The 12,699-nt window shown below is 47.2% G+C and overlaps 1 protein-coding gene across 2 annotated transcripts in view; it reads right to left on the reverse strand.

Annotated features, from left to right (window-relative positions):
* Positions 1-12,699, reverse strand: part of CAPZB (capping actin protein of muscle Z-line subunit beta) — a 55,141-nt gene that overhangs the window by 26,675 nt on the left and 15,767 nt on the right. For both annotated transcript variants that reach the window (XM_056864942.1, XM_056864941.1), the window contains exon 2: positions 7,130-7,219. In XM_056864942.1, the coding sequence (XP_056720920.1) occupies positions 7,130-7,219 (90 nt within the window). The remainder of the gene's footprint in view (positions 1-7,129; positions 7,220-12,699) is intronic.

A 12,699-nucleotide genomic window follows, 5' to 3' on the forward strand; every position in this document is an offset into this window, starting at 1 on the left:
GGGTGTGTGTGTGGCGGGGGAGAGGTAGTTGTGAATTTCCTGCATTGTGCAGGGGGTTGGACTAGATGACCCTGGTGGTCCCTTCCGTCTCTATGATTCTATGAGTTGGTTTTTATATGCTGACTTTCTCTACCACTTAAGGAAGAATTAAACCGGCTTAAACCTTCCTCTCTCCACAACAGACACCCTGTGAGGTAGGTGGGGCTGAGAGAGTGTGAATAGCCCAAGGCCACCCAGCTGGCTTTGAGTGTCAGAGCAGGGAAACAAATCCAGTTCACCAGATTAGCCTCTGCCACTCATGTGGAGGAGTGGGGAATCAAACCTGATTCTCCAAAAGAACATGGATTAGTGAGCATGTTGGACCTTTTCTTTTTTAAAAAATCATGCACTACCTGCAAGCCCCCAAGGTAGCAAGACTCCTCTCCCAGACATCTGGGGCAAAGAAGATGAGCATGGAAAGAGTGGCCTACAGATGCTCAGAAACATGGGAAATTCTGCAGATTTGCATGATTTATTCTGGTTGCGGAATCTAGCTTTTCTTGACACAAAAACTTACTTGAGTGGAGAATTTTGCATTCAGTGCATGCAAGCCTGGGCAACAGGGGCAAACTGAAGCCTCCTTTCTGTAATCATTAAGAAGGAAGCATCATCCTGGCAGAGAGAAACGATTCCAGAAAGACTATGGGTGATAGCCACCTTCTGACTCCTCCTTTAAAAGAGGAGAATTTCACAAGAGAATGTGAAACAAAACAAACAAAAAAGATGGTGTAGCCAAATTCTAGGCTTGTGGAGCAGATATCACCCACTGACACAACTTGGCAGCCTGTGGCCTGAGACACAAAACCGAAGTGGGCTCTGGGCCCAGCCCACCTGGAAGCTCTCCAGGACTGGCCCCGCTGTGCTCTTTGCGCCGCTCCTGAGGCTCGCACTGGAGAACTTCCAGGTGGACCGGATCCATTTTGCTGTCCCCCAAAACTGGGTGCCTCTAGCGAGAGGGAGGAGAGGGCATTTCCAATCCTGCCAAAACTTGGGTGGGGTGGAGCACAAGATCGTATGGGGCCTTTAACATCTAAAGGATTTTTGTGGTGGACAGTTGCACGCTTCGTGTGTTGAAAAGTTTAAGGAGAACGTAATTTTTCTCCTAAAACAATTGCAGCGGGCTTGTCTCCAAGGCCAGTTTTCATGGGATGCGGCCATGGAAGAATGACTCAGACAGTATCAGCTTCCCACTGCCAAGCAAACAAGAGCTGTTTTAATGTCCACCTTCGGGCAGGGAGGGAGGGAGGGGATATTTGGGCCAACTGCATGACAAGAGCTCCTGAAGGAAACACCCCACCTTTGATTCCCTCAACCTCACATGGACCGTTTAAAGAGGGGGAGGGGGGGCCCTGTCCAGAGAAGGATGAAAACCTTATTCATGGCTGTGTCAAGCTATGCTTTTTCTCTTGAGGAGCTCAGGGTGGCACAGGCTGACCGAGAGAAGTGTGGACAGATGGCACAGACCAAGATGTACCCGCAATTAGAGTCTGTCCAGTACCAGCCAACGTTGCACATTAGCTAAAGTTCTACCAAGACAGGGAGGGATGGAGAGTTCGTCCCACACACCCAGAAGACAAGCTGGCTTGTCCCCACCCACTACACCTTAAATGTTAGCCAAACCTACAATTATAACAGGCAACGTAATGGAGGGTCATATTATTAACGCTAGAACCCCAAAGAACATGGCCCTTCACAGTTAAGGCATGCTCCTGCCCCAAGGACTTAAGTTGACCCAGGCGGAAAGAACAGCGAGGAGAATGAAGGCTTTCCGACTTGGGAAAGTGGGGGGTGGTTGGCAGCCTTGCCCATCGATAGTCACTGGCAGAGGATGGCCCACAGTCTGGCGGAGGCGTAAGTCTATGGCGAGGGCAAAAACCTGTGCTGCAAGTGGGACACTTTTATTATTGTTCTTATATGCCTCTCTCCCCGACAAAAGCAGGGTTCAGAGCGGCTTACAACAGAATCAACACATTAAATTCAATAAAATACATTAAAACCATTTGTATATCAATAAAACAATAAAAACCAGACCTATACATATCAACCATCAATAAAATCAGAAAAATCAGTACAGAAATACATTAAATGGCGCTCCTCAGTGGTGTACCTGGTATGCAGGACCAAAGAGGAATAAATCAAAAGCATGTAATTCCCCCCACCTAGTAGTCAACCTAAATAAAAATGTTAAAAGAAACACCCCTCCCCCAATTAGTGATAGCCTTTCCCTCAGACGGGAGAAAGTACAGGAGCGCCATCACGCTACGGTGGGGGTCAAGTTCACAGCCGAGCCAGCGCTGATCTGCGTAGCCCCATCCTAGGGCTCTGCCCTTGGTCACATTTGAGCTCACCAAGGGGATGCTGGAACCAGCTGCTGCACGAAGGCAAGGGAGGGGGGTAGGATGCCATGGCCACTGAGGGCTTCAGCAACGCAGGCTTCCCTCGTGCAAAAACTGCTCTGGTTTAGCCCATTCCCCTCCAAGCAGCCGCCTCCCGACTCGCCCACTCACGTCTCCCGCACCACAATGTCTAAAATTCTCACATGCCCCGACAGGCTCCAAGCTGCCCATTTAGGAACAATTAGTCATGAGATTCTGAGCAGAGTGCTTCATGCCAAGGTGAATTACCAGCGCCCACAACCGCTTCTTTCAGGCGAGGCTTCGGGGAGTCCGGTGACTGACAAGGGCTCTAATGAACTCTAATTACCAGCTCGGCAGCCTGAAGCAGCTACAACAGATGTGGGTGAGAGGCCGAGCCACACCGCGGCCACTAATGAACTGAGGAAGTGGGGGGGGGGGCGATGAGAGGCAGTGACCCAGAAAGGCCCTCCACCAGCCTCCCCGCCAGGCCCTTTCGTGCCACGTTCAAGTTGGGGCACTCTTCCCTGCTGCTGTCAGCGGAACTGAATACAGCAAGCTCGGCTCCTCACCCGACAGCAGAAGCGGGGGGGGGGGGGGGAGAACGGGGGACGTAGCCCTAAGCAGCTTCAAGAAGGTCTCCGCCGCTTCACTCCACCAGTCCAGCACTGCCTCCGAGGTCTGAGGAGGGCTTAACTGGGAAAAGAGGAAGGGGGGCCAATCCAACTGCTGGCCTTTCTGGGTGCCCTGCACAGAACAGAGCCCGGAGGCCCTCTCGGCAGTGCGTGCCCGTAGCAGGGGCCCAGTCTTGCCGGCTTTACAGGGCTCCCCTTCAGAGAGGAACTGGGGTGCAGGGCAAGGCCACGAGTAACAAACTGAGCAGGAAGATCTCTCACAGAAGAGCAGCCCCTGCCATAAGCCGGCAGTGGCTCCCGCCCTCCCCTCCCTCTGCCCCCCTAGGCAGCTCCGCTTCCGCCAAACAAAGCAGCCTAACAGGGGCAACTCTGGAAACCCACCCTCTGGGCCTTAAGGATGCTTGCAGCCAAAGTATTGCAGCAGGCATGGCTGCTCACCGTGGGCACACCGCCTGCCCCCAGACTGGCCGATTCCAGCAGGCCTTTTCTTCAGCTTTAGAAGCCACCCAAAATATTTTGGCAGCCAGAGTTATTTTTCAGCTTCAGGGTCTTCTGTTCTAATGTTCTAATGTTCTAATGACCATGCTCTCTCGTTTTTAAAAGATGTAACAAAAACATTGTAGTGTATAAATAAATATAGGGTAACACTAGTTGTCATCACAACAAAAAGCTGGCCTCTATCCCTTACCTCATAAGCTTTGTTCTTCTACTGAGAAACACCTAGAGGAGGGTTTAACTGGGATCCTTAGAATAAATGTCTGACAAAAATACTAGGTGCCACAATGAAAATTTCTGGGGGGGCCCTGGCACCAGGGATTTGTCGAGCCCTGTAATAACCTATATAACAGGTTGCCTGCCTGCCTCACATTTGGGGCAAGATTGCTGACCTGGCTCAGGCTGGCTCATTAAACCTCTTCCTGCCCCCCCCCACCAGGTTTGGAGGAGGAGAGGGAGAGCCCACCTGTTTCCAACAAAGATCAAACAAATGGTAAGGACCCCAGAGGGATCAAAGCACAGGATTTCCCCCTTCGTGCCATCCCAGGGCCATAGTGAACCATTACTTGGGTCTCCAACCATCCACCTCCTCCCTTGGAGAAAGGTCCATAGCACAATTTTGAGAGCAGCGAAACTCCAACAGGAGCCTCTTGTTGGGATAAGGTATTCCAGAAGCTAGGGAAGCTTGCAGAATAGAGAAAGGGCCATTTTGGATGTGGTGTCCCCAGACAAGTTCATGAGGCATTAATATTTAAGTACCAGAATAAGACTTTTTTCTCACCAAAGCTTTTAATGGATGACAAAGGCTGCTACTATTTGATCTCTGGCTGCTTTTTTAAATTCATTGTTTTACCTACTTGGCATTTGTTCTGTATTTTAAACGGTTTGAACTTGGTTTGTCTCTGCAATTTTTGCTGCTTGCTTTGGTGACCTTGAAGGGTAAAAAGAATACAGAAGATTCTCAAATAAACAAACTCTTCAATGGAGGCAATGGGAGTGGAGCTTCACGGTAGCACGCCATTTCCACAGCCGAAGGCAGCAAGAAGTCTCTCGGCACAGAGGCAACATTCCAAAGTCAGGAACAATTTTTTCTGACATGAACCTTGCAAAGTGTCAGCCTCACACATTCCCACCCTCCCTCATGTAGGGTGCCAAGACTGACGGAAATCTTCCAACATGTACCGGTCAGTCATGACACCCAAATAAAAGCACCTGAACAAACCAGGGTTAGCTTCCCTCCCAACAAATGGGTTTCTCAATCAGAGTTCAACCATGGTCAAGAACACTGGCTGCCAGGAAGGAAGGAGACCACCTCAGATGTCATGACTAAGCGGTAATCAGTTGTAGATTTCCCCTTTACATCTCGGCACACTAGAGGCAGTGAATGCACAAGCCCAAAATTTCACCAGGTTCATACCTACAATAAACCTACTGAGATGTTAAGGCCATAGACCATAATGAAACTTCTTTAAACCGCAGTTTAGAATGATGTCCAAATTGCCAAACCATAATTTGTCATCAGCTGAGTCTTCTGGCCTGCAAACCACAATTTCAGCTAGCTGTGGTTTGGCACAATGCAAGCTACAGCGGCACCTGCTGCTTCACTTCTGTGCCTAAAGGAGGAATTGCTGAGCACAAGGAGAACAATGAAAGCACACAAGCAGTGGCTTGCCTGCATTGCACATTTGGAAGTCAGACCATGATTTGGGCCCTTCCTGAAGCAAGCTCAGCACCCATCTTAGTTTGAGCACAACACTTAAACTTAACTGGAGAACACTGGTCCTTGTAGGTTATCCGGGCTGTGTGACCGTGATCTTGGTATTTTCTTTCCTGACGTTTCGCCAGCAGCTGTGGCAGGCATCTTCAGATAACAAGCAAGGAGAGAAACACCATCAAGACCCTCAATGCAGATCCAGAAATCATTATTCTACCAGCTGACAAAGGCAATGCCAGAGATCATGAAAACAGAAGAATACAAAAAGAAGATTGAGGAACTTCTGGACCCTGCCACATACAAAAAACTAAAACGAGATCCAACTTGCAAAATTACCAGGAAAACTAGCATACTGATCAAGAATTCCACTCTTCATCCGGACACACACAGAAAACTATGCAAGACAGAAGCACAACCACCACGACTATATGGACTACCTAAAATTCATAAGGATTCTGTCCCACTCCGACCCATCGTGAGCGCCATTGGTTTCCCAACGTATGAATTAGCTAGATATTTGACCACCCTCCTACAGAACCACAGTGGAAAAACCACTTCTTACATCAAAGATTCAACTCATTTCATCAACAAAATCAGTCCGTTGAGACTCAATCCACAGGATATATTAGTCAGTTTTGATGTTGTATCCCTCTTTACCAAGGTTCCAGTAAAAGACACAGTCTCATTGATTAACCAGATTTTTCCAGAAGATATAACAGCCTTATTTCACCATTGTTTGACAACAAGTTATTTCCTATGGGATAAAGAATTTTATGAACAGATCGATGGAGTAGCTATGGGAAGTCCTCTCAGTCCAGTAATGGCAAACTTTTACATGGAATATTTTGAAAAGACAGCATTAGAATCGGCACCTTACAAACCTACAGTCTGGTTCAGGTTCGTAGATTTACTATTTGGAGCAATGGTGAAGAAAAATTAATGGACTTTCTAAACCATCTTAATAATATCCATCCAAACATTCAGTTTACCATGGAAAAGGAAATTGAGGGTAAACTCCCATTTCTTGATACCATTTGAAAAAACATAACCTACAAACAGTGTTTAAACCCACCAAGAAAATACAACAGATGCTACGATCAGCAAAAGACAAAAGAGACCCCCTCACCTCTGCAGGAGTATATCGTATACCCTGCAGTTGTGGACAAGTTTACATCGGGACCACAAAACGAAGCATACAAACAAGGATAAAAGAACATGAAAGATACTGCAGACTTGGCCAACCTGAGAAATCAGCAGTGGCTGAACATGGACTGACAAACAGGACACAGGGTCTTATTCCAAGACACTGAAAGACTGGACAATTCTACCAACTATTTTGTCAGATTACACAGAGAAGCCATTGAAATTTATAAACATCAGCACAATTTTAACAGAAGAGAGTTTAAGAATGAATAAGGCTTGGCTTCCTGTCCTGAAAACCTCCAGACTAACAAAGATTACAGTCCACAATAGCCATGCAGATTAGCCTTGGATTTCACACATTAAGAGATCACTTCAGGATACAATGGTTCCATATTAATATACCACACCCTCATTAGCACATTATCTTGATACTTACAGGACAATGATTAGCACATTACCTTTGATACTTTTTGCAGGACAATGATTCAGCTCAAACCCAACCCCTTTCTGACTATATATTACTCTTCCTACACACTTGACACTGAGAGACACTGTCCTTCAGTGTTACTCCTCTGAAGATGCCTGCCACAGCTGCTGGCGAAACGTCAGGAAAGAAAATACCAAGACCACGGTCACACAGCCCGGATAACCTACAAGAACCAATGAACTCTGACTGTGAAAGCCTTCGACAATATTTTCAACTGGAGAATGTTCCAACTTTTTGCTAGCTCAGAAGATGTTGTACTCACCAAATCGATCAGATCACTGAGGTTCTTCTCAATCTGCTGGGGAGGCAGACGCCTCATCAAATCCAAGGCACAATCCAGCTGCTGGTCACTCTGGGGGAAAGAGACACAGTTTGAGTCACTCCCAGGAAACAAGGAACAGCACACAAACACGGAAACTTGCCTTATTCAGAATCAGACCACTGGTCTAGTTAATAGCAGCATCATTTACTCTGCCTCGAGAGATCTTTGGCAGAGGGTCTATTCTCAACACTGGTGACCCAAAATTAACAGTGGTTATTTTTGCACACCAAACACATGCACTGCCATTGACATGTGGGCCCATCCCAGTGTTGTGTGCACACCCAGAGAACAAAGTCTGTTATTACCAACAGCAAAGTGCGTTGCAGCACACTTTTGGTGACTCAAGCAACCTCTCACCTGTAAGGAAATCCATTCATCAGACAAGCACAATGAAGTGTTTTTGTTGGCTGCTCAATAACTACGCAATTTCCACCTAAAAACCCACCCAAAGTACTCCAAGCCCTCTACTTGGCCTTCAGAGGCTTAGCCCCAACAATGTCTCCCCATCTCCACCCCCCTCTTTACATCTGTGGGGGGCTGACCTGCTAATAATTTGCTACATGGTGGCACTTGGGTCAATTTAAGGCCACCTATTTATGAGCGTATTATGATGTTTTACTGATTATTATTTTTTAGGTTTTTGATGTTTTTAGGTTGTTGATGTTTTAATGATACTGATGTTTTTAGGTTGTTGATTTTAATGATACTGATGATTTTATGTATTTTAGTGGTTGTTACCCACCCTGAGCCTGGCTTGCTGGGGATGAGGGCGGGCTACAAATTTGAATGAATAAATAAATGTCGCCTCTGAAAAAATACTCCCTGCTTCCTGGAAACCCAATGACCACACTCCTCCTGTGATGGCTGACCACAGAGTTACCTGCACTGCCTCGAACAGGACAGCATCATGAAAGTTTTCCCCCGGGCATCCTTCTGGACTTGCTGGGACCAGTTCACAGGCAGAGGTGCATGAGCACAATCTGTTGTGACACCCCCGAAAAAAATAATTCAGGGGGAGCTTATCAGGAAAAACAGGGATGCCATATTTATAACCAGAGGCAGAGAGAAAACATGCAGAAAGCAAAGGACTATGGCTGAAGAGAGGGAAGTGTGCACTGCAGGAACGAAGTTCTGGAATTTGTCATCCATGCCTGGCCTTACCCCTCTCCCTGGGGAAGAGCACCAAGCAGTTGAAGGGTGGGCTGTTCCAATCCTTTCTGCACGCTGTTCTCAGCACTGCTGCTGTCAGGAGCCAAGAACACCCAGGGCACCATCCATCACCGGCCAATGGTGTCAGCGCTTCCTGCTTTGCCGGAGCCTGAAATGCTAGCCGCGGACAGAATCTCCGGCATGAATTCTTCAGAGGTCAGAGCACTGCCACTGTGCCACTCATGCATCTCCAGGGCAGACAATGGAAGACTCGGAGGCCAGGCCAGCAGAAAGGGGGCCTACTGAGGGCTCCCTAGCCCCAGGAAAGAAGGCACCCCAACCGCTGCCTTCTCTCTCACAGGGCAGGCTACAATAGGCCTGCCCCGGTTGCCTAGAATGGAGATTCTTTGCTACTCTCCAGCACATTCTTGCAAGCCTGGGTTCGCTGAGGCAGTATCAAGCGCACTGAACTACTTGCCACAGGCACAGGAATCTTTGCGCCTGGCAAGAGTGCAACCTCAGGGAGAGCCGTGCCCCCTTCTCCCAATTCCAGAGAAATACCAGGGGGGGGGGTTCTCGCAGGCCAATCTGGCTTCTGGGTACCTGAGGTTCAGCGCAACAAACACCTCCAAGGGCAAGAGAAGAGGGATTTGCTCTGCTAAGTCTTGTGGCGTCAGTTAAGACTTTATCCTTACTGGGGAAAGAGGTAGAGATGAGCCATGGCAACCAAAGGTTCTAGATTACCCCAAAGATGTAGGGCCCTGGGTATCAAATCAAGTCAAAGGAAGCCAAGAGTTTGTTCTCAAGTACATCAGCTGGGACACGGAAGCACCACAATGGGGAAAGGAGGGTTGTCCACAGCACGCCACAGCCCAGGGAGCTCACACAGCCAAGATTAAGAAGTTAACCGTCCCAAGCTAACTCCTGCCTACTCAGGCCAGCCCAGCTATTTAGCAACACTCTCGCTGCCTTTCTTGGATCGGTGACAGGTCGCCAAACAGTGGAGTATGCAGCTCACTAGCGTGAGAGGCAAGGATCCCGTTTACGTGGTCACATATCCCGAGGATAAAAAAGCAGTGAGCCAACCTCGCTGCAGAGAACTCCTCTTTCAAGCCAGCCCTCGAGGGCAGCTGCTGAAGCACGCTCAAGCATTAATTGCCCTGGGTCTGGGGCAGCAGATCGACAAGAACAGGAGGCAAGGAACCACGCTGAGTGGTTCTCACCAAGCGCTATTCTTGGGAGTGAATGCAGGACCACCACAAACATGGAAGTTGTCGTTCCTCATGGCAGCCGTAAGAGAACAAAGACAGCCAGCCAAGATCTGGTCGTCCCTCTACTCGTGCCCACCCCCCAGAGGGCATCCCACCTGGTCACTGACCTATGTGGCTCTTCTGTCCTGTCCTTTCACCGCTGAACATATAAAGCTGCCTTACGCCAGTCCGCATCATTAATCCATCTAGCTCAGTGTTGCCTGGCAAATGGAAAAGATCTCTCACAACACTTGTTCCTGAGACCCTCCACCGGGAGATCCCAGGGACAGACCTTGGGCCCTTCTGCCTGCAGAGGATTGAGCTTGCAGCCCCCTTGCTGATCTGTAAGCCATTCTTGCAGGGGACCACCTAGCTTCCTGCACAGCACCTGGGTTAGCCAAAGGGGACCCACAGTATCTACTAATTAAAGACAAACAAGAGCTTCTCCTAGGTTAAGCAGCAGGCAAGTTCACTTCTAGAAACTGGAAAGCAGGGTTTGCTTGATTTTTAGATTCCCACTGCACCACAAACATCATTATTCATGAGTAGTCACAGAGCTTGAGGGCTAGGGGCTTTTCAAGACAGGGCTGCACCCACTCAAGGACTTCCAGCACCATGACCCTTCCAAGGGTGTTTGAAGATACTGAGGAATGGAAAGGCATCATGTAACTAATAGAGTTGAACACAGTAACTGAATGTGTACAAGCACACATGTACACCAGCACATGGAACGCTACTAGCAGAAGCTATTCTTCATGCAAAGGTTTAGCTTTTTTTTGTTTTTGTTTTAGAACAGAGGCAGGAATCCATTTCACTCTCTCCTCTTTGTTTCTCCACCCTCAGGGGGGGAAATGCTGTTTAGGTTGGCCGAGGAACATGCAACTCTAGCTGCTAACCTCAGAAAGGGGATCCTTCTGACCACATATTGTCATTGCTTCCCGCTGCTCCTTACGCATCTTTGTAACAAACCCACCAAGCCCACAATTGCAAGGTCAGGTTCTTAACTCTGGGATCGTGGGAACACTTGAGAAGATGCTCCCCTGCAGTGCCAGATGGAACGGTTTAGCAGGAGGGGGAAGGGAAGGGGGAAGGAGAGACACCAAGCCTCACCGGCGATTTCCTTTAAGCGCTTTCCTATGACTCAGATTTTGGACTGACAGGGATGTTACAACATCCCTCCAGACCGATGGTTCACTGCTAGAGAGCATGATAATAAGCAGGTTAACCTCAAGTCCATCTGAATCTACAGCGCATTTTTGTGCAACCCACCTGGGATCTTCTTGAGGGTCCAAAAAAATCTCAACTTTCAAGGCCCTAGTCCTCAGCATTTCTCTCTTCCTCTCTCACACACAGAGAAGGTCTTTTTCAATTCATGATTTGTTCCTGAGGTCTTTTGTTTCAGACAGCCAACATGGTATAGAAAAAGAAAATCAAACCTGGACACCAAAGGCCTAAATTACTGGCTCTTGCAACTGTCTTTGTGTACACTAGCTAAATTTGAGCCCATTAGTATCTTAGAGGAAAATAAGATTTTCAGGGTATGAGCTTTTGAGAAAGCTCCCTTCTTCCGATACAAATCGACTTGTATCTGATGAAGGGACCGTTGACTCTCAAAAGCTCACACCCTGAAAATCTTGTTAATCTCTAAGATACTACTGGACTCAAATCTAGTTCTTCTACTTCAGATCAACACGGCTACCCTCTGAAACTATCTTTGTGTAGAACACGTAGAACATGTGAACGCCCACACTCTCCCAATTTACAGAACTTCTCGCCTAGTTACCTGAAAGCGATTCTCACTCGCTAAAAGTGATCAGACAAATGGTTATTTACACACTGGGGCTTGCCTCTTCCGTCAAGACCAGCTTCTTGTGCCCCAAAAGGAGGGAAGGAAAATCCCCACCTGGATCCTCCAAAAGGAAGAGGAACTGCACCATCTCACAGCCTGACGGGATGAGGCCTGCTGGCCAAGCCAAGATCTTCCGGGCTTCAAGGCTTTAGCATGTACGGCAGATTTCTACCAGTTCACTCCAGGAGAGGATCCTTGTGGAGGAGCGAGGAGGGCAGAGGGAAGCGCTAAATGAACTTTTTATTACAACTCCAGCTTCTCATGATCTCCTAATCCTGGAGTGGCTGGAAGTTACTGTGAGGCTTTGCCAAGGTAAAGCTCCTTTATTAGGTCTCCTGCAAAGATGCTTTGCTTTCCACAAGTTCTCCTCTTTGACATGTGTTTGGTTACAGCAGAGCAGCCCACAGCATGTGCGCGTGCACACGCTACAATTCTAGTCTACACATCTCCCTTCTTGTGTATCTGATAAGTCTATAATTCACAGGTTATTGGTTTTAAATTCACATATACCAAAAAAGAGACCTCAGCAACAACACAACTGCTCATAGAGGTAATGCAGAAGACAAAACATAATTTTAACTATCAGATCAAGCTAGTTTGGCAAATAATTGTGAAAGCTTCCAAGTGTCCCAGGATTCTTGAGATGACAGAATGCTGAGACACTACAATAAAATAACTGAGGAAAATGTTAGGCGCCATGGTTACCTGGTGGCTAGGATTTGTCGAGCTCTGTCCCTACCGTCTTTGGAATCTTCCCATTTCTCGGTTTACGTACAAAGTTTATTTATCATTTTGCATCAAAATGTTTTGCTGCATGATGCTAAATATTCTTGGTACTTATCACTGTCCACTTCTGTGTAAACATAAATTTACACCTTTCCATGAAGGTGGATGAATTCAATTTGTTAAGCAGTTGCTTTCCAAACTGGTTCCAATATTCAATTAAACTGAGCTTTTGAAAGCAATAATAGAATTATGAGAAACTGGGTAGAAGTTAGGCTAGGGTGAGAAGTGAGTTTATTGTTGTAGTGATGACAACCAGGTTTACCCTGTTTGGGGCTGGACTAGATGACCCTGGTGATCCCTTCCAACTCTATGATTCTATTATTCTACCCCTACTTTTTATTTATATGCTACAACACATTTGTCATAGTTTTATAAAAATACAAAAAACTATGGAAAGATTAGAGTTCGGTTTTGTGGTTGCAATTATTCCAAAATGTGGTCACTGAAAAAACAAAACCCTGATGGTTGAAAAATGA

Source organism: Euleptes europaea, chromosome 19, assembly GCF_029931775.1.
Source record: "Euleptes europaea isolate rEulEur1 chromosome 19, rEulEur1.hap1, whole genome shotgun sequence".
Taxonomy (NCBI): Eukaryota; Metazoa; Chordata; class Lepidosauria; order Squamata; family Sphaerodactylidae; genus Euleptes; species Euleptes europaea.